Below are 23,099 nucleotides of genomic sequence, written 5' to 3' on the forward strand. Positions count from 1 at the left end.
CCATAGCAACCCAAGACAAGTATCTTTGCATAATAGTGGTAAAATAATATAATAAACTATTTAGAAGCTCAAAAAAAAAATCAGAAGCAAAACTGAAATTAAGAGCTTGCTAGGAAAGAAAGCAAACTACCAGCTCTCTTATAAATCTCAAGCACAAGAATAATGTAGAAAATAAATAAAAGAAGATACTCTTATTCGGAGACTCTTATTAGAGAAACCACACAGCACCAAAATATGCTTTTCCACTCCAGCAATGGGAAAACCAATGCCTTAAAGTCCACCATAATTATCACTTGTAATTTTGCAAAACCACATGTTAAGATGTTAAAAAAAGTTGTGCCTCACAAACTAGTGGGAAACCTAAATCAACGCCGTGATCCATCATTCGTAATGGAGATAAGAGTAACTCTTTTTATGTTTATAGATTTTGATCATATTTTGCCATTAAGAATATTTCTCACTCCAGGCACTTACAACAGTTGATAAAGATCATAAACAGCTTTGAAAGGAGAATGAACTTAGAAACAACTCTTTGTCTACAAGTAGAGTCACCATGAGCTTATAATACAACATTATACTGAGATGCTTGGAGACTCTTGAGATTTTTAAGCTCTCTTATATGACGAGGCAGTGATCGCAGTTTGGAACATCCTGAAAGATCTATAAACTGAAGTCGATAAAGATGTGTTATACCTTCTGGCACATCTTCAATTTCTGTGTAACTTAAATCTAAAAACTCCAGCTGTGTGAGTTGCCACAATGATGTTGGTAATGTTTTTATCTTTGTCCTAGATAAATCCAACACCTTGAGGCAGGGAAGGCTGCCCAGAAATGCTTCTGGAATATTTTCTAATCCTTTATTTCCTCTCAAGATTAGACTTACCAGTTTTGTGCATTTCAATCCTTGTGGTGGGAGATGTGTAATATTATTCTCATACAGTGACATTCTTTTGCAATCCTCCCTAATTTCCAGGGGAAACTGTTCATGTATTTGACCTGCCCTAAACAAGCAATTTTCTTCCTTCTCCCCAATGAAGATCGCCATGTCACGGAGGACATCGTGAGTTTTTAAGAAAACTATTCCCTGTGGAAAGTGCGCTACCTCAAATAAGCAACGATCTACAAGCAAGTTTATATAACTCTTAGCTGTCTCCATCAAATTTGCTGGGTTTTTGCTGTCAACAATCCCTTCTGCAATCCACATTCCAACCAACTTGTCCACTTCAATTTCTTTATCTTCAGGAAACATGGCACAATACAGGAAGCAATTCTTGAAATTAGCATTGGGCAAACGATCATAACTCCATCTCAATATCTGATACAACTCGTATTCAACCCGAGGATGAGTACTTGGAAAATTCAAATCCACTGTTTTCATCTGGCTTAAAGCAAGATTCCACTGATCTACACCCATGATGCCAATCATTGTTGAGGCAATTACATTTATTGCTAAGGGCAAACCTTTACATTCATTGCCAACTTCTATGGCAATGTGCTCTAAATCATCAGGAACATGGCCTTCTTTGAAAGCTATATTGCGAAACAGCTCCCATGCTTCTTCTGGGGCTAGGGGTTGTAATTGAAAGGATTTTCCTGTGTTCATTTGTCGAACCAGATCTCCATTGCGGGTAGAGAATACAACTTTGCTTCCTCTGTCATTGCCAAATTCTACTCCTAATTGTTTCAGATTGAGGGGATTCCACATGTCATCTAAAATTAAGAGAAATTTCTTGATTTTGAGATGTGCAGACAATTTCATCTTTCTCAGATCACAATTAGAATGGAAAACAGTGAGGTCTAAATTGATTGTCTGAGCAATACAACTCTGCAAATCTATGATAGAAAACTGAGAAACAGTGACCCAAATCACTACATCAAAAAAACCACTAACCTTGTAATAGTTATAAACCTTTTTGAGCAATGTGGTCTTTCCAACACCGCCCATGCCCCATACACCAATTAGATCTACTTGAGGAGCATCGGTGAGCCAACTCTTTAGCTGTATCTCCGCAGACTTAATCCCCAAACCCACAAAGCCGTGATCTGGTGCATCTTGAAGTAATAGCTCTGTCTGATGCGGTGCGGACGTAACAATCCCTCGAGCATTGTCAAACACAGACAAGTCGGTTTGAAGCTCTGTAAAGAGCTTCTCAAAATTTGACTTCCATTCTCTGATTTGCCTCGAGAGTTTGGGCTTGCAGAGGAGGCAATCGAGGAGGCATTGCTTCGGCCTTAGCGAGCGATCGATCAAATCTCGGGCCTTCCCAACTTCATTTTCCATCCTTCGCAAACAATTGTTCACGGTCGCTGGAGGCGTCCTTTGTTGATCTCCGAATTGATTGTCAATATCGAGTAAGAGGCTCTTCATTCGATTTAACTGAGTTTCCAGAATCTTTCTGTTTTCATCCAACTGAATCGCATCATCTATTTGTCGGAGGAGTGGATTAATAATCACGCTGGTTATTGTGTCGGCAATGGCGTTGCTTGCACTGCCTGTGCCAAGATTCAAAGCGGCCATGGCTACTCCAGATCACAATATCAAGGTAAAAGAGGCAGAGGGAGGATAGTATCAGTTAACACGCAGAAGAAAGTACATAATTGATTTTTTTCCCCTCAAACTTTATTTCAACATCTACTTTAATTGATGTTTTTTTTGTTGCCCATTTTTTTCAATGTTCCCACAGAAAAACAAAAGAACATTTCACATCCAACATCTCCTTCGTTGGATTCTTCTTCAATTTTCTTCTCGACTAGTTCTCGTTCACACTAGCGATCACTGGTTTTTTTTTTTTTTCCATTTGCATTCATTCTTAAACAATTGACATCTATAGTCATGGTCATACCATGTGGTTTTGCTGGTTTACGCTATAAAATTATCCACTATACAATATATATTTAGTTTCTATCTATTGGCAATAGTGTATTTAGTTTCTATATTTATTGGCGATGATAAGATGATAATATATATTAATATAAATATATATTACTACATTTATATAAATTGAATGGTGGAGAAATAATAATAAATATTAATTTATGATAAATATTAAAACACATTTTATTATATATGTCAAATTAATAAAATTAAAAAACTATTAGAACTAAATTATAACTTTCTTTTACTATTATTATTAATAAAATTAATATAAAAGTTAACAATATAAATATTTAAAAAAACAAAACATGGTTTTTAATCATAGATTATGGATATTCTTAATCTATAAATAAGTTTTGTTACAATATCATGAGCCAATACATAACTTATTAATGTCACATGCCAAAAAAAATACTTATTTCATTTGACACTTGTTTATATGACAATTTTTTTAACTAATGAACTTAACTAAAAATGAAAAAAAAAGCATTACTACTTTGGAAATAAATTTCAATTTTTGATTTGTGTATACTACCAAGAATATTCTAGAATATTGTATGGAAGTTAAATTCCTACCATCAATCTAATAATTATAATTATTGATAATTACATTAAAATTCTAAAAACTCTATTCCAAATTAAACATGCATGCCATAATAATAATAATAATAATTTTCATAAATTGTATTTATAAAAATATAAATAAAACTAACACGAGTATATAAATTAAATGAATGACAAATATTGATAAAAATCATCACATACTTTATAATAAGCTGCAAACAAAAAAACCAAACTATAAAATTTAACGAAATAAAAATAAATAATATATGACTTTTATATATATATATATATATATATATATATATATAAGTATGTGAACAAATTCTTAACCACAAATATTAATCTCCACTTTACCATAATGACTATTAAATTGTAAATATGCTTTATTCCACTATCATGATCAATACCATAACTTATTAATATCAATTACTCAAAAAATTACAACTCGTCTCACAATATATATATATATATATATATATATATAAACGAAAAGGGCATAAATACATTTGAGATAACTCTCAACCCTCCTCATTACTACTAAAAATATTTTGAAGTTAAATTTCTAATATCCTCAACTTAAATCCCTATCATCTATCTATTAATTATTGATAATTAAATTAAAATTTTGAAAGCCCTATTCTAGAATAGACATGCCTAACTCAATTAAACTCATTAGGTGTAAATTAGTTGGTTTGTGTGGGGTTTAGTCCCCATTGGGTTTTAGTTTCAACTCTAGTAGGGAGGAATTGAGGGTGGGAGCTCTCTGTAAGAGAAAAAGTGTGAAAGCATTGTATAATTTTAGTGAAAACATCCCTAATTTAAAAATAAATAAATTAAAATTAATCCTTACACAACCGTGGTGACAACATCCTTGAACAAAAATTAAAATTTTATTATTGAAAATTTATTTCATCAGAGTTTCTATTCTCAACCATCTTCAATTACTTTACCATTTTTTTTCTTGATTTTTACTAGACTAGTGCAATCCTATAAGTTATATAAGTTAAATGGCTAAGAAATGTCACATCAATCCATGACAAGCATCAAAACCTAGATCTATTAAGAAGATTTCTGTAGAAGTGCAAAACTTGAGAAAAATTTGCACATTCTAGGCACTTAATAGATATAAAGTTAAGATGAATCTACGCTGATATCTATATATGTGGGTAATATTTAAAAATGTCAAAATTTATTAAACAATTATATATACTTAAAAGAATTTATCAATTATATATATATATATATATATATATATATATATATATATATAACACAGTTATTGTAATAACCAAAATATATATCAAATGTATTTTTTTTTTAACTCTTTCCCACCCACAATGTGCATCCCCCTAGCAATCACTTATAAATTTCAAGCTATGTAGAAAATCTATTCCATCCTGCTCTATGCATAAGATATACACAATTACAATTGTAAAGTTATTCCAAATGGTTGGTGGCCTTGCTAATTGGTACTCTTTTTTTTGAATTTTTTTCACTTGTCTGGTGAATGATAGTTGGAATTTTCTCTGATATCATTACAAAGGATAGAGGATAAAACTATAATGTTGCTTTAATTAAAAACACTAAATAATTTAGACAATTGATACACAATTTATGAATTAGAATTCACTTAGTTTTGAATTGATTAAGAATGAAAAATCAAATATGTTAGAATAATGTAGAAATGATATGTCGAGATAGAGTTGATGAGTTGTGTTCTAGTGTGTTCTCATAGTTAGTGTTTGATGATCCGAATTATTTGGATCTAGATTGTCCTAGAAGCTGCCTATGTGTGTCTATAAGCAATTTAATTAATGAGATTTGATTTCATTCTTATTCATCTCTCTATTTTTCTAATATGGTATCAGAGCCAGAGAGGAAGATCTAGTGAGGCTTCAAATCTGAGAGCAAGAGGGCCCAGATCTGTGAGGGTTGTGAAATAGAGGGCTGTGAGATCTTGTTGTTACGGTGTTGCTCCCAAATTATTTATGTTATTTGGTTGAGGAATATTGTTGAACGATGTTGTCTGCAGTTGTTGTGTTTGTATGTAACTACAGTCTCCGTAAGTGAGAAGCCCATGGAAGTATATTGTGTGAAGCCTATTGGGTGGAGTCATAGTGTGTAATTCATCATGTTGGAGGGTGTGGATTACAATTAACTGGAAAGTGAATATTTTATTCACCATCATTCGTGCCACGGTGCTGCCTAAGTTGAAAGGTATGATTTGATTTTTTTAAATCAAGCCAAGCCATAAGTTTGAGGTTAATTTCTCATGGAGGGGTAAATTGGAGTAATAAGGAGTGTGAATTCTTATCATGTATTCACTTATTTCAATTTGCTTTATTTTTTGTTTTGAGAGAAAATTGTGGATGAGGTATGGAGGCATAAGGAGTTAAAAATTTGGTGAAAAAAAAAATTATGGTGAAAGTTTTGTTTTTATTTATTGGTGAAAATTATTTTATAGTTATTTTTGGTGAAGAGAGTTAAAAAGGTGTTGGGTGTTTTTTTTGTTTGGGTGAAAGAATTTATTTGAAAGTTTTTTTGGGAGCGTAAATTGTGTTGGGTGAAAAGGAGAAATAAGGAGTATTTTTTGGCTTTGTTTTTTATTTGAAGCAAGATAGAGTCTTGTTTTTTTTAGATCCTGTGCATTTGGTTTTGGATCTGGTGAATTTGGATGTAGATCTGGTGAATTTGGGTGTAGATATGGTGGATTTGGGTGCATTTTGTTGATTGGGGTCAATTTTTTTGTCATTATGTCAATTTTTTTGGATGAAACTTATTTGAATGAGTCTGCAAGGCTTGATGGAGGAAATTATGCAAATTGGAAATTCAAGGTATTAAAAGGTTTAGAGGGAAAGAATTTGTGGCCCATAGTGAGTGGGGCGGAGCCCAAACCCACTGTCCCACTGTTGTTGCAGCTATTCCAGATTGGGAAAAAAGGGAAACAAAAGCAAAGGTGTTGCTACGAATGTCAATTAAGGACAACATCATTCCTCATATTAGGGATTGTAAAACATCCAAAGAAACATGGGATGTTCTCAAAAGCTTGTATGAAACATCTAATACTAACCATATTTTGTTCTTGAAGACCAAGCTTTTGTCAATTAAAATGGAGGCCAATGAAAGTATAAGCAATTTCATTTCCCGTGTCAAAGAGCTAAGTGATAAGTTAGGAGACATTGGTGAAAAGGTGTCCAATACTGACTTGGTCACCATCACATTAAATGGCTTAGTGCAAGATTATCAAATTTTTGTTTCAAGTCTTTCAGCTAGAGAGAAGCCTCCTACTTTTGATGAATTGACATGTATTCTTCTACAAGAGGAAGAGAGGATGAAGAACTTCAATTTGGGCTCAAACAGTTCAGATTTGGCATTGGTAGCCAAGGGTAAGCAACCATACAAAGGCAAGCCATGGGAAAAAAGCAAAGGAGGAAAGTTTCAAGCAAAGAAGAAAGGTATGACACAATCTAAATTTCTAGTTCATGATAAAAGAAATGATGATTGTTATTATTGTGGCAAACCTGGACATCATGCTAAAGATTGCTATAAAAGGAAATATAATGAGTCTAAACAGAGAAACAGAAGGCATAATGGGAATTTTGTGGACAAATGAACCTCAATGAATGATGGGTTTAAGAATCTCAAATTGTTTGTTTCTGATGCTGTATTTTCTGTTGAGACTGATGATGTGAATTCTTGGTTCATTGATTCTGGTGCATCACTCCATATGTCTTGTAATAAGGATTGGTTTGATGAATATCATGAGAACATTGATGGAACATGTGTTTATCTAGGAGATAACAGATCCCTTCAAGTTCAAGGTTATGGAATAATAGGTGTGATGTTACCTAATGGAAAAGAGAGATAGATCCATGATGTGATGTATGTTCTTGGTATAAAAAAGAATTTAATTTATGTTTATACTATTGTTGATCAATATCTAAAGGTGGAATTTGTCGAATCACAATATGTTGTTAAAGATATCCAAGATCGCTACAAGGTTATTTCCACAGGTACCAGAGTTGGAGGCTTGTATAAGCTAAATGTGACCAGGACAGGGCATCAAGCATTGACATCTACAACAATGTCAACAGAAAAGTTATGGCATCAAAGGTATGGGAATTTAAATCACAATGATTTAATGTTACTTCAAAGAAAAACAATGGTTGAAGGTCTTCCTGTTATGAAGAATAATCATGTTGAATGTGAAGCATGTGCACTTGGCAAGCAACATAGAGAGGAATTTCCTGTACATGAAGAAAAAAGGCAAAGAGAAATACTTGAATTAATTCATACTGATGTATGTGGACCTATGCAAACTAGATCTCTTGGAGGAGCATTGTACTTTCTTATTTTTGTTGATGATAGATCTAGATACACTTTGGTCTATTTCATAAGAAAGAAAAGTGATGTTTTTGAGTACTTTAAGGAATTCAAAAACATGGTGGAAAAACAAAATCAGAAATACATCAAAATTCTCAGATCTGATCAGGGGGGAGAATACAAATTGTTAGTGCCAACCCGATGGAGCCTTCCATCAGTGATCAAATATGCTCTTACAAAGTGGTCTCAGGGTGTCAAAGTCAAATTTTGTCATTTCAGTGAGTCTTCAAGTAAAATTTGGTTACTAGGTATTAGGTCTAGGGTTGTTTTCACTTCTTCCAAAGTTTTCCAAGTGTCGATCCATGTCACCATTCAGATGAGTGTACCATCATTCAAAAAGTTGTCATCATCATTTTAGGTTCCAATGGGTCATTTTACACCTTGTTCATGCTTCAGTTGTACTTGGGTAAGGCCCATTTCGCTCTCCTAGGGTTTTGAAGGTAATTTTTCTTGGATGGTCAAATAATCAACAAAACTTGTATCCTGATGCTCATACACCTTCCCCTATCCTTAATATACCTTTTTAAATGCTTCCCATCATTCATATCCCTCAAATTCATCATTTTCCCACAAACTCTAGCTTATTGCTACAATTTGACAATTTTCTAGGTCAGGCCTATGTTTTTCCCTTTTGGACCCCTTCCCCTCACTCAATATTTTAAATTCCACTTTCCCTTGCTTCCTAACATCCCTCCTTACTTCCAAAAATTTTCTCAATAATTTATAAGTCCCTCATCCCCTTCATTTCCCTTCATTTCTACCAATCCCTTGTTCCACATATCAGGATAGGTTTTCTTCAAACTATGTTTCTGAGCAAGAAAAGATGAATTTTACAAACGTGAGAGAGGTTTTTGTCCATCATTGACCCAAGAAGAAAAATGTCTTTCAGTTTTTACATAGGTTTCATGGTTTGGGAGAAATGTCGAAAACATCATTGGACTCAGGAGGATTGATGCACTTCTGGAGTGACCTTGGGAAAATAAAGATTTCACCTAGCTGGGATGTTAAAATGACTTGCTTGATGATTTAAATGATATCTAGACAGAAATAGATTTCCAATGAGCTATCATGAGCTCAATTTGGAGTTGAGGGAGACATTCAAAAGTTGACTGTAACAGCACTCTGCATTCATGCAGTATCATTCTGCACATTTTGACCAGTATTGGGAGATTTGACTTTTGACAGAGAAAATAAGCTCCAAATTGAAAAATTCAAGATGTTTCGGAAGGTAGACTAGACAAGCTTTCCAACGAGCTATTACACGCCCAATTTGGACACCTGGAAGGCCTCCAAACTGGTCTGAAAAATTGCACTGTGCATTGGGAGCTCGGTGCTGCGCATGAGAGGGGCGCTGCGCTGCGCATTAGGCAGTTTTCTCCTGTGTTAATTTACACTGGCACTGCACATCAGAGAGGCGCTATGCATTGGTGAGCAGGCATTGCGCATTGGCCAGTAAGACTTCAAAACCACCAAACTTCACCTCAAATCATTCTCATTGCTGCATTTCTCTTCCAATCAAGTAAGTAAACTCACTTTTGATCTCAGATAGGGTTTTTATGCTTTACTTATGGTTTTAGCCTCCTAAAACTCAAAACCCTAGTTGTCTTCTACCTAATTTCTCACCATTTCAAGCTCTTGTCACTTGTCTCCATTTTCCCATTATCATTTGCCCTAAATTCACCTTTAAATCCCATCTTACTTAACCCATATCATCTTCCCCTATTTCCCTACAAAAATTAATCCCTTCACCAAGCTCTAAACCCCCTCACATCAAACCCTAGTTCCTTATAAACCTCACTTACCCTCTCATTTCATCTCACCATTGTTTTCCTTCTTATAAAATCTCTTCATACTCATCTTTTCCTCACATAACTGTCCATCATTCATCAAATCATCCCAAAGAGACAAAAATGGAGCGAGACAGTGAGTTTGAATATGAGGAAGACACCCTAAGTGATAGCTCTAGAGAGAGGAATTTGCAGTAGAGAAAGCCTCACAAAGGTGGTAGAATCATCAGGGAGGAACCTATCAGCATGAGTGAACTACTTGCTTGCCCACTAGCCACCACATGTTTTAGATATCAGTCCTGTTTTTAGTTTTGTGAGATGGTTGAGAGGGTTAAATTTCACCATGAGATAGCAAGACAAAGGTAAAGGAAAGACCATTGGGGAGGAGCTCCATGATGATGTTGAGATGGAATTCTTGCTTGAGGAGCATGATGATGATGTGCCACCTCATCACACTCAGGTAATTGATCTTGACAACCGATCCTTAGCTCAAAACATGCTTTTGAAAGAGCAAGAGGATCATATTCATATGTTGAATGATAAAGTGGCCAGAGCTAGATATATTATCAACTATCTAGAGCAAGAAAACAAATAGCTGGAGGATAAATAAACCCAAATGGAGTTAGAGATGCTAAAAATTCAAAGGCAAAGTAGTAAAGAGCATCCGGTTCTTTTGACTCTAGTTGAACAAGAGGTGGTAAATGATAGAGAGATATGGCTTGAAAGAGTAAATATCCACCTTGAGGGCCTTCTGAAGAAATCAAATAGAGACAACAAGATGCTAAGGCATATGGCACATCATTATTTGACCCGAAATAGAGTATGCAACAAAAGGATCAAGCACCTTAAGGCAAGATTAAGGAGGGCCTTAAAAGGAAAAAAGAAGGATGAAAAGCTCAACATTTTGGCTGATGTGACTTTAGCCCAACAAAGTAACCCATGACACAGCTTTGAGCCAAAATTGGGAAATTTTTGAGACAATTTTGTCATTTTCCAATTTTTGAATTAGAAAACATAGAAAATTCTGGTTGATGCGTAGCGCCACTGGCTCTGCGCATTGAATTGGTGCATCCTTTTGAAAAATGGCTTGTAGATTTGGATTCAGCATAAAAACATAAGCAAACCAAGAAAGTTTCAACAATTTTGGAGGAGATCTTAGCCACCAAAAAGGCAAAAAACACTCAAAAAGTGCCCTCTCTGCCACTTTTTGGACACATAGGAACTAGTATTGGGAGAATCCACTTTTGAGGGGGCAAATGACCTCCAAATCAGAAAATTCAAAGTGTTTCAGAAACTAGACAGGCAGGGCTTTCCAACAAGCTATCTTGGGCCTAATTTGGATGAGTGGAAGGCCTCCAAAAGTAGCGTTGAAGCGGTGCTACGCATTAGGCTTAGGGCATTGCGCATCAGGCAAATTTTGTCAATTTTGCCTAAAAGTCAAATTTTGTCAATTTTGCCTAAAAGTCAAATTTCGCCTAGTCTCTTCAGCAGTTGACTTTTTCTTCTTTTCTTGGTAAATTTTGCATGGTAAATGATGTAATATGATGTAAATGTTGATGTAAAACACTTGATGGGGTAGATACATCAAAGCAAAGGTGATTTTAAATTGAATGTATTAGTTTCCTTAGTTTTAGAGGCAAGTTGTTCCACTACCTATTTTCTTGTTCCTAGTTTAGATGTTGTTGAAACAGTTCCTTGACTCATGGATTCGACCCCTGATGGATAGCTTAGATGGTTTTGAGGTCTATATGATGTCTTTTCTCAGTCATTTGTAAAGGTTGGACTTTGGTGGAAGTGGTGGCACTCATTGAACATTTGTATCAGCAGTTTGGCAAGGAATAAAACCAGGTTTCACAGCTATTTTTGTGGGATTCTTGTGACAGTGAGTTTATGTATTGTTTCTTCTTTGTAATGAGTTTTTCTTATGTTTTATATGTATCCAAATCCATCTTTCTCTTCTAAAACTAAATGAATCAAGGTGAATGGACAAAATACACTGCTGTGCTTTGTCTTGGGAATGCATTTGGTTTTCAATGTTTTCAACTGTTTGAAGAGGATTCATAGTTTCTTTATGCCCTCCTCAACTCCTCAGCTGTCTTGATCTACCATCTAAATCCATTTCTAGTACATAAACCTTTGTCTACCTCGCCCCACAGAACATGACTGTATCCCTGAGTTGATTTCCCGGACCCAATCTGCCTTCTCCAATTGATCCAGCAACCAAAACCTAAAAATCAAACCAGAAACCTTGAGCTACTATACCTAGCCTAAAATCTACATTAAATTCAGTCATCTCAAGCCCTAATTGTCAATATCCTAATTGAGATTGACAAGGAGAGAGCCCTCTCCCGACCTGGTAGGGCTAGCTACCAGGTTAAGCGTGGTTTGATGTTACCCTAGACTTGCCTTCCTTCAGCCTAAGGTAGATCTAGGATCTAACACAAATCAAGAGATTTTAATAAATATTATGAAATTCATGGGATTATTCAACAATTTATAGTGCCTCATACACCTCAGCAAAATGGAGTTGCTGAGAGGAAAAATAGAACACTAGTGGAATGTGCACGGAGCATGCTTCAAGGTAAAAATATCTCTAATGGTTTTTGGGCTGAAGCCATTAATACTGCTGTTTATTTGAAAAATAGGAGTCCAACCAAAAGTTTAAATCTAAAAACACCTTTTGAAGCATTTTATGGATATAAACCAAAAGTGAATCATTTAAGAGTTTTTGGATGCAAGGCATTTGCACATATTCCAAAAGATGAAAGAAGAAAACTTGATGCAAAATCAATTAAGTGCACATTCATTGGTTATTGTGATGATCAAAAGGCATACAAGTTGTTTGATCCTAGTTCACATATATTGCTTGCAAGTAGGGATGTGGTGTTTCATGAAAATGTAGATGAAGGTGATAAAATGAATAACACAAGTGTATGGCATGATATTGATGATTATGTCAAAATAGAAGCAATTTTTGAATAGGAACAAGTACAGGTTCAAGAGTAGGAAGCATCCAACAGTCATGACACTCCAAGAAGAGAACAAGAGACTCCACAAAGTAGAAATAAGGATGAAAGCAGTAAAAATATAAGGAGGTCATCATGTCAAATTCAACTACCTATAAAGTATAAAGATTATGCATTGATGTCTTATGTAATGAACGTTGTAGAAACTTCAAGTTATGAAGCTAAAGAATTTAAAGAATGGAGAGATGCAATGAATGAGGAATACAACTCCATAATGAAGAATGACCCATGGGAATTAACATAATTTCCCAAAGATAAAGTTCCCATAGGATGCAAATGGTTGTTCAAACCAAAGTTTAATGTTGATGGTAGTATTGATAAAAATAAATCTATATTGGTTGCAAAAGGCTATTCACAAAAAGAAGACATTGATTATGAAGACAATTTTGCACTTGTAACTAAACTTAATACAATTAGAATCATGCTTGCATTAGCTACGAAACAAAATTGGAAAATGCATCAATTAGATGTCAAATATTCTTTCTTGAATAGTGAATTAAAAGAAGAAGTTTATTTGGTTCACCCTGAAGGGTTTGTAAAGTAGGGACTAGAGCATCTGGTTTGCAGGTTAAATAAATCTTTGTATGGTTTGAAACAAGCACCAAGATCTTGGTATGTGAAAAACGATTCATTCTTTTATGAATTTTTTTTTGTGAGAAGCAAAAATGATCCTAACTTGTACATCAAAAGAGATGAAGATGGGAACATTTCCTTGATATCTTTGTATGTTGATGATCTTATTATAACAAGCAGTGCACTCAGGTTGATTGAAGAAATTAAAATTCAGCTGTCACTGGTATTTGAAATGAAGGATCTTGGTGAATTGAATTATTGTTTGGGTCTTGAAATTTGGAGGGAATCTCCTAAGACAATCATCACACAAAGAAAATATGCAAAGACAATCCTTGAAAGATTTCTTATGTTTGAATGCAAACCAATGTCTACTCCTTTGGAACAGAATGCCAAGTTGTACAACGATGACAGATCTAAAGAAGTGAATGGACCTTTGTATCATCAATTAGTGGGAAGTTTGATCTACCTCACCACTACCAGGCCAAATATAGTGATTTATGTCAGCGTCCTTAGTTAATTTATGGCTAAGCCTTGTGAAATCCATTGGAAAGCAGCAAACAAAGTCCTTCGATATTTGAAGGGAATGTAGGAATTTACAAGGTAAGTTCCTCAGACAAAACACCAAAGGACACCACTCAAAAACAGATCACAGATCAATACACTAGTACTCTTGACATGGTTAAAACCCTCAAAGAGGGAAACTGTCCACGGTCTAAGCCAACGCGACGACTTCAGACAATTTATTAATAGAAGAATGAAAATTTACATAAGCTTCTCTCATGAACGATTACCCTACAAATTACCCTCCATGCTCTTTCAATTGAGATCATGGACCAATCAGGTGCTAAGCCATGGATCAAGTATCGGTAATACCGAGGAGAGAATGAACTGTCAGATCACTTCATGTCTAGAACATATCATGACTATTGGATTGTAAGTTACAAAACTACATAGTAAAGAAACACACTTTACCTAATTCTACACTATACCAAGTTATACTTAATTATTTCCTATGTGTCAGAATATCCTAACATCCCCCCTTAAGAACAACTTGGGATAGGATTGAAGGATGTACAAATGTGACACAATAGGAGAAGGAAGGAGGCATTAGAGACTATCCCCCTTTAGTGAAAACTTCCTGAACTCCAACCATAAATCGAAGTTTAGTAAACTTTTCCTCTGTGAGAGCCTTTGTAAAGATGTTTACAACTTGATCATTTGTTGAACAATATTGCACTTCAAGAACATGGTCATGAATGAGCTTTCTGATGAAGTGCATGTGCAGTTCAATGTGTTTGCTGCACTGATGTTGGTCTGGATCTTTGTATAGTTGAATGACACTTTGATTATCACACAAAAGTGTAGTTGGATGCTGCTGTTGAAAGCCAAACTCTGACACGATCTGACGAAGCCACAGGGCTTCCTTACTAGCTTCTACGGCACCACGATACTTTGCTTCTGCTGAAGAAAGAGAAATGGCACTTCGTTTCTTACAAGCCCATGTAATAGGTCCTGAACCAAGAGTGAACACATAACCTGCAGTAGACTTTTGATCATCAAGGTCACCAGCCCAATCGGAATCAGTGAAACCAACCAATAGAGGAGATGCTTCTGCACTGTAATGAATCCCAAACTGAACTGTACCTCAAACATAACGAAGTATTCTTTTAGTTGCTTTCCAATGACTTTCATGTGGGTTTTGCATAAACCGAGCAATAAGGCCAACAACAAAGGAAAGGTCAGGATGAGTATGGGTCAGATACAAAAGTTTTCCTACAAGTTGACGATATAAGGTAGCATCAACTTCAGAGGAAGTACAATTGACTGAAATTTTGGCTCCAGAATGAAAGAGAGAAGGTGCTGGCTTACAGTCTTCCATGTTAAAATGGCATAGAAGATCACAGGCATACTTGGACTGGGAAAGGGAAATACCTTCCTTGGATTGCAAGACTTGAAGACTAAGAAAATAATGCAAGTGTCCTAAGTCTGCCATTTCAAACTTCTTTTTAAGGCTAGACTTCACATGGTTTATAAGGTTGGGATCACTACTAGTAAGGATAAGATCATCAACATAAAGAACAAGAATGATAAGAGACTTGCCCACTTTCTTGGTGTAGACAGTATTGTCAGAATGACACCTAGAAAAGCCATTTTCTAAAAGAAAGCTATCCATTATGGCATACCAAGCCCGAGGGGCTTTCTTGAGACCATAAAGGGATTTATTAAGCAGACATATAAGGTTGGAGTCTGTTTGTATAAATCCAGTAGGTTGTTCCATATAGATATCTTTATGCAAGTCCCCTTGCAAGAAGGTAGATTTAACATCCATCTGATGGACTTCCCATTTGAAAGAGGCAACAAGGGAAAGAACAAGGTGGATAGAATTCATTTTGGCAACAGGGGAGAAGGTTTCAGTATAGTCAATGCCTTCAACTTTTGAAAAACCCTTAGCAACAAGACAAGTTTTATGTTTATCAACTTTTCCATATGGTCCATACTTGGTTCTATAAAACCATTTGCATCTAACAAGTTTTCGCCCCTTGGAAGAGGAACAAGATCCCATGTATCATTTTCCAATAATGAACGATATTCTTCATTCATAGTTGCGTCCCAATCTAGATGGCCTGAAGCTTCTGTAAAGGTGTCAGGATCATAATTCCCTGAAGCTTGAGCCAGTAAAGAAGAGGCTCTATCGAACTGAGAACGTGTACATCGCTGATTTGTAGGATCACAAGAAAGAGCACCTGCTGCATCCCGAGTAGCACAGACCCATTTTGGAAGCTGAGGAGCTGAAGGAGGATCCTGAGAAGGTGGCGGAGGATTGTCATCCTCGTTTTCATCATCTAAAGAAGAAATATTTTCAGAAGTAGAAGGGATAGAGATAGGTGGCACATTTTCCGAACTAGGCTCGTAGGCCGATATATTTTCAACAAACTTTAAATCTCTTCTAATGATAACAATTTTGGACTTAAGTGGAAGAAGTCTATATCCTTTGACATATTCAGAATATCCAACAAAAATACATTTTTCACTCTTAGGTTCTAAAGCTATATGTTTCTCATATGGAATATGGGCCCATGCTTCACTTCGAAAAACACGAAAGTGACTTACATCTGGTTTAATTGAGCTCCATGCTTCTTCTGTAGTGATATTATTTAAAACCTTAGTAGGAGTGCAATTTACTATGTAATTTGCACAGTTAATTGCTTCTGCCCAAAAATTAAGTCTAAGTCCCTTAGATTGAAGGATATAATTAGCCATTTCCTTTAAGGTGCGATTCTTCCTTTCAGCTACACCATTTTGTTGTGGACTATATGGAACAATACGTTGCATTTGAATTCCATTCTCAGTGCAAAATTTGATGAATTTGTTGTTAACATATTCTCCGTCATTATCATATCTTAGCTTAAGAATTTGATGTCCATATTGTTTTTCAACAAAGGCCATAAAGGCCAAGAACATGTTAGATACTTCACTCTTGAGTTTTAAGAAGTATACCCAAGTGCATCTGGAGAAATCATCAATCAAAGTTAAGAAATACTTGTAGCCAAAGAATGAAACAGCTAGAAGTGGACCACATAAATCACTATGCACAAGCTATAAAGGGGCTGACGCATGCCAAGAGGCATGTTTTTCAAAACTATCCTAATGATGTTTTATGAGTACACATCTGGAACAAACACCATCTCTACAAGATACAATTGGAAGACCTGTCACCATATTTCCTTTACACAGATTCTGAACGAAGTGATAGTTTAAGTGACCAAATCGCTCATGCCAACATTTGCTCACTTCATCATTGTGAGCAACAAATAATGAGGGAAGATTTGATGATCCAAAGTTGTTAAACTTATACAACCTTGTAGAATCATCAGTAATGCCAGTAGCTAAAATCTGTCTAGGATCTCTTAGGTCCTTAATTACAACATCGTGAGGTGAAAATTCAACGATTTTACCTTCACCTGAATGAGTTATCTGATATACGGATAGAAGGTTGCAGGATAAGGTTGGAACACATAATACATCATTAAATTGACCATTGTCTAGATGAATAGTTCCAGTCCCTACAACACTAAGATATCTATCATCACCGACATATATATTTTTGGTGTTACAATCATTTAAAGAAGAAAACATGGCTTTGTTTTTGGCCATGTGATACGAAGCTCCAGAATCAATGAGCCACTCATGAGAATGAGAAGAAGAAGATACATTTAGTGCATAACCAGACCGCGATGCTTGACAACCACATGCAGAAAGTGCTATTCCCGAGGATGAAGTTGAAGTTGAAGAGTGCTCCAAATGGATGTTATGCTTCTTCATTGCTGCTTCCAAGGCTTCCATCTTCTTAAAGCATTTGGATTCTAAGTGGCCATCTCGATTACAAAAGTGGCAATGTCTATCAGTCTTATTCCCTTTATTTTTATTTTCCTTATCATTTTGTTGAAATGATTTTTCATTTTGAGACTAAAATTGCTTAGGACCCTTGTTTGGTTTAGGACCATTCTTTTTAGGATACTGCTTCTTAGGATTCTTTGAATTTGGTTGCTGCTGCGCGGCTAAGGCTTTCTTAGAAGAGTTTTCAAGATTAACAAGACCAAGATATAAGAGATTTTCTTGTTATCTTATTAAAGAATCACAAAAGGCATCAAAAGAGGGGGACTTGTAGTCTTGTCCTTGAGAAATAAAGACTTCTCTAGTAGAATGGAAGGTGGAAACAAACACAGAGTAGGTTGGTCCCAACTTAGTAAGAATGGAATAGATAAGGCTACCATCTTCTTTCTTAACCTTAACACCTTCCAAGAGAAGTCTAAGGGTCTTGAACTCAGACAAAAAATCTTCAATGGAAGAAAAATTATTGGGGTCCAATGTAAGCAACTCATTTTCGAGTTGATGGGCTCTAATTTCATTTTTAATTCCAAAAACTTTAGTGAGTTGTTTCATTGCTTCATTAAGAGTATCAAGTTCTGCGATATGGAATCTAAGGTCTGGAGAAATAGACATCCCTATCAACCCACATGCTTGATATTTCATATTTTCCCATTTGGGTATCTTATCTTCATTTTGAGGTTTGGTTTCTTGGCCTGAGACTATTTTGTAAAGACTTTTACTTCTAAGTAAATCCACATTGTAGGACCACCATTGGAAGTAGTTGGTGCTGTCAAGAATAAGTTGGCATGGAATTTCCATTTTAATAGAAACTGAAGTTGTAGATACTGAAACTAAGTGTTCCAATGGAAAGATCTCGAAAAATTATGCTGACTAAAAAAAACAGCTCTAAAAACTGCTTCCGGATGAAGAAGTTATTGCTTTTTGAAAACAAATTGTTGAAAATGCTGACGAAGTGCGTGAATGTGTGAAATGAATGATAATGTTAGATTTAAAAAAATTCCGCTCACCCCCCTCCCCCCCCTTCCAAACTTAATCTAATTAGCTCACTTAAAAAAATTTAAATAAAAAATTATGTGACTCACTTTTATAGATAAGTGAAAGTCACTTTTACAATGGTACTTTATGAGCTACCCACTAAATTGTAACTTAAATAAAAGATAAAGAGACTTTAGAATTATAAGTGACTCACTTTTTATAATGGGTGAAAACACTTATACATAAAGTAACTTTAAAACATAAGTTATATGTTCTTTTTGAAAAAGTAACTCAACAAAAAGAAAGACTTGAACTCAAGACCTCTATTCTCATAAAGTAACTTTGGACCAAGTGAGCTAGTTTAAAAGGTTAGTAATTTTTTGAAAAGAGGAAGGAGTTTTTTTTTTTTTAGTCGCTTAAGCTTTGGGGTGTGTGCTTACTTGAAAAAACTCTTTTTTGCTTACAAAACAAAAACCGCAAAACCTAACATGGACATACAAAAAAAAACAAACCTTACGTCTTGAAGTTATCTTTAGACGGAAACTAAATATTTTCCTCAATGTTTCCGATTTTCTGAGATCACAATAAGGCACGGCGGAAAAGAGCATATGCATGAGAAAAATCCTTCCTTTATTTTTTTGATTTGCCCAGATCACACACAGTCACAGGGCAAAGAGCATACGCAGAAATGAAAGGTATAGGTTCAGTAATAAAAAAAATAGAGAGCTAAATAAACTGAAATAAACAGAGAGATGAATAGCTAGAACTGCAAATAAATACTGTATACCTCCAGATCTTAAAAATGACGTAGCTAGGGCTACCAGAAACCTTTTCACGTGATTTGAAAGGGGTTCCTCACTGGAACAGATGCTACTAACACAATAGAGCAGTCCTCTCGTCCCAAAGGCAGTCAGAAACAATAGATCTAGGAAATGACAGTCGGATGCAGTTGCACTGGCTTCAGATTTGGATCACCAACGGATGCGGCCCTCAAATAGCTCTGATACTATATAGGAATTTATAGGGTAAGTTCCTCAGACAGAACACCAAAGGACACCACTCACAAACAGATCATAGATCAATACACCAATATACTTGACGTGGTTAAAACCCTCAAAGAGGGAAACAGTCCACTTCCTGAGCCAAAGCGGCCACTTCAGGCAATTTATTAATAAAATAATGAAAATTTACATAAGCTTCTCTCATGAACGGTTACCCTACAAATGAACCTCCATGCTCTTTAAATAGAGATCATGGACTAATCAGGTGTTAAGCCATGGATCAAGTGTCGGTAATACCGAGGAGAGAATGAACTATCAGATCACTTAATGTCTAGAACATATCTTGACTGTCGGATTGTAAGTTACAAAAGTACATAGTAAAGAAACACACTTTACCTAACTCTACACTAGACCAAGTTATACTTAATATTTCCTATGTGTCAGAATATCCTAACAAGGAACACTTTATTTTGGTATTTTGTATACTGATGAATCTAATGTTGAGTTGGGAGGTTTTTTTTATTCAGATTGGGCTGGAAATCCTGATGATAGAAGATCAACCTCTGGATATGCATTCAATTTAGGATCGAGGGTCGTATCATGGAGGAACAAGAAACAACCAACTGTTTCTTTGTCACCCACAGAAGCTGAATACAAAGCCTTAACAAATGCAACTTGTGAAGCTATTTGGTTAAGGATGATTCTTTAAGATGTTGGAGAAAAACAAAGAGGACCAACAAGCATCAAATTTGACAACCAGAGTTCCATGAAGATGGAAAATAATCTAATTTATCATGCCATAACTAAACATATTGAAGTGCAACATCATTTTGTAAGAGAAAAGATACAATCAAATGAGATTCATTTAGTCTATTGTAATACAAGTGAGAATGTAGCTGACATCTTTACCAAGCCTCTTGGAAAGATGAACTTTGAAATATGTAGACAACAACTAGGCATTGTTGAAAATCCATTTCTCCATTAATGGGGGATGTTGGAATAATGTAGAAATGATATGTCCAGATAGAGTTGATGAGTTGTGTTCTTGTAGTTAGTGTTTGAGTCTATCTGTCATGAGTTGTGTCTTTGTAGTTTGTGTTGTGAGTTGGTGATCTGAATTATTTGGATCTAGATTGTCTTAGAAGTTGTCTATGTGTGCCTATATAATGTACTGGTTGTCCAAGTAGTTTGATTAATGAGATTTGATTTCATTCTTATTCATCTCTTTGTTTTTCTAGTAAAATAAAAACAAAATCGTATGGAAAAATCCTAGAAGAAGATCTTACAATGTTGTTAGGATCACAAAACATTAAATCAAGTGATGATGTCTAATGACATCATTGTCAGGATCCCAATTTTCACGAAGACAAATTAACATGGAGTTTTTTGGCCTTTAAATATGCTACGTTAGAGATGAATGACATGGAGAAAACCATGGAGAGCTCGAAAAACATTGGTAAATTGATAGTCGATTTTACCTTAACCTAACTATATAAAGTATTATTTTTTTATTTTTTATTTTAATTTTATTTTAAATAATTTCTCCTAGTCAACATAACATTACATTGCATTACATTACATAACGTTGCTACCATACCAGGCTTTGGAGTGGCACAACAAGTTAAAATTTTCCATGGTAAAGTAGGAGGCGAATCTCTTTGCATAGTAACTAAATTACAACTTTAGTTTGAATTATTATATTATTTTTTTTACACAAATAAGGAATTTTTACATATTGATCAAATATACAATGCCTCAACAAGGGTATGAGGAAGTATCTCAAAATTATCTATTAGATTCTTATTACATTCTTTCTGAGAAACAAAACTAAAGCATCTACTACTATAAAGTCTATAGTATTGGTCGTTCAACAGAATGTATTTGTAAGGAACTCATGTATCTTACTATGGAGGGTTAATGAACATTTTGTATTTTGGGATACCTAGAGCACTATTGTTTGTACTTTTATTGTCTTCATTTTTTGTTTGAGCCTGCAGATATGTTATTTGTCGGCATGCCCATTCCATCTCATCTTCCAATTGGAGGATTCTATCTTGTTGTCTCTGCACTTACTGTGTCAAGGAAGTAATATGTTTTCGAAGGTCAATGAATTTTGCATACCAATCCAGTAGAGGGTGTGTACATTGTTGACATTGACGAGCCATTTTTAACTGGAGACATGTGCGACAAATTTTGAGCAAAGGTTGGAATGAGGCAACACTCATAGTACCTGTATTCTGAGTTTCAAAAAGAGCTACCAGCAAGCTTAATACCCATTGGAAAATACCCACTAGAAAGTATGAGATCAGGGAATGCTAGTCTATGCAAACAATCTTTGTTTGCACCTATATTTTCTTTTTGTGGGCCTTCCATATATCGTTTCAACCATTGGGAGACGAAAATGGAAGTTGTAGAGAGTGTGGCTGTTATGAAACCAGCTCATGAAAAGATAGAAAAGATAGATCAGCGCCTTAGAATTCAGCCTCTTCGATGGGGCAACCTCCTTTACATTACACAAATGAACAATTTTTGGATGATACAAATGACAAGACCTCATTTCTATATATAGGAGTCTAAGGGGTCATAATATAATCAGAGCCGACATAACAATAATAATGTAAGGTCACAATAATAACAATAGTGGGCTTCTATGGGGCACAATAATAACATTATGCAGACTACATGGGCACAACAATATAATAAGGGGGTTGTACTAATAAGAATAAGTGGTTACACTAGTAGTATAGGGACCTAACATGCCCCTCTCCTTCAAAAAGTGTTGTCCTCAATGCTTGAGTAGTTCTTGATGCTTCTGTATAAAATTCTTGTCCTCCCATGTGGAATCTTCAGCAGGTAAGTTCTTCCACTTGATAAGACTCTGAAATTGATTGATTTCGTAGCTGTCGGGTTTTTGTTTCTGTGACTGCTCCAGGTTCCAATATGATTTTTCCTTCCTCGTCAAGTTCTGGCAATATTGTTTGAATTGGGATCTTCTGCAACTTTTGAATGAGTGGCCACACTTCTTCGTCCTTCTTCCATTCATCCCTTGCTTCGTTTATCCAATCTGGTTGAATAATAGAAATAACACAAAACAATGCTTTCACATCCTCATCCTTTCTTGAGAGTGCATCTGCAACAACATTTTTCTTCCCTTTTTTGTAGATGATTTCAAAGTCATAACCCAACATATTTGTAACCCATTTTTTCTGTTCTTCTAAAGATAATATTTGTTCTAAAACGTATTTAAGACTATCATGATCCATTTTTACCTTGAAGTGTCTTCCCATTAGGTAAGGTCACCATTTCTTAAGTGCATGTAGTATTGCCAACATTTCCTTCTCATAAATAGCTTGCTTGAGATGTAGCCGTAAAAGTACCCAATCGCCTACATCAAAACTTCCTTCACTGCGATGTTGATATGCCTATTGTTTCATTCGATTTTGCACCAAAGTGGCGTTATCCTTTAAAAGTTGAAGAACTTGTTGTTGATGCTTGATGTGATCTTTCACTGCTTGAATCTTTT

General features: G+C 35.3%; 1 protein-coding gene and 1 pseudogene across 1 annotated transcript; one reads left to right on the forward strand and one right to left on the reverse strand.

Annotated features, from left to right (window-relative positions):
* Nucleotides 1-559: 559 nt before the first annotated feature.
* LOC149177707 (putative disease resistance protein At4g27220) lies at nt 560-2,518 on the reverse strand. Its single transcript, XM_089421851.1, has one exon. It carries the CDS (start codon nt 2,516-2,518, stop codon nt 560-562), a length of 1,959 nt encoding a protein of 652 aa, XP_089277977.1.
* Nucleotides 2,517-23,099, forward strand: part of LOC149177708 (boron transporter 1-like) — a 54,747-nt pseudogene continuing 34,164 nt past the window's right edge.

The sequence above is a fragment of the Pinus tabuliformis genome, chromosome 4_1 (assembly GCF_031772625.1).
Source record: "Pinus tabuliformis cultivar Carrire ecotype Pingquan chromosome 4_1, CPIR1, whole genome shotgun sequence".
NCBI classification, from domain to species: Eukaryota; Viridiplantae; Streptophyta; class Pinopsida; order Pinales; family Pinaceae; genus Pinus; species Pinus tabuliformis.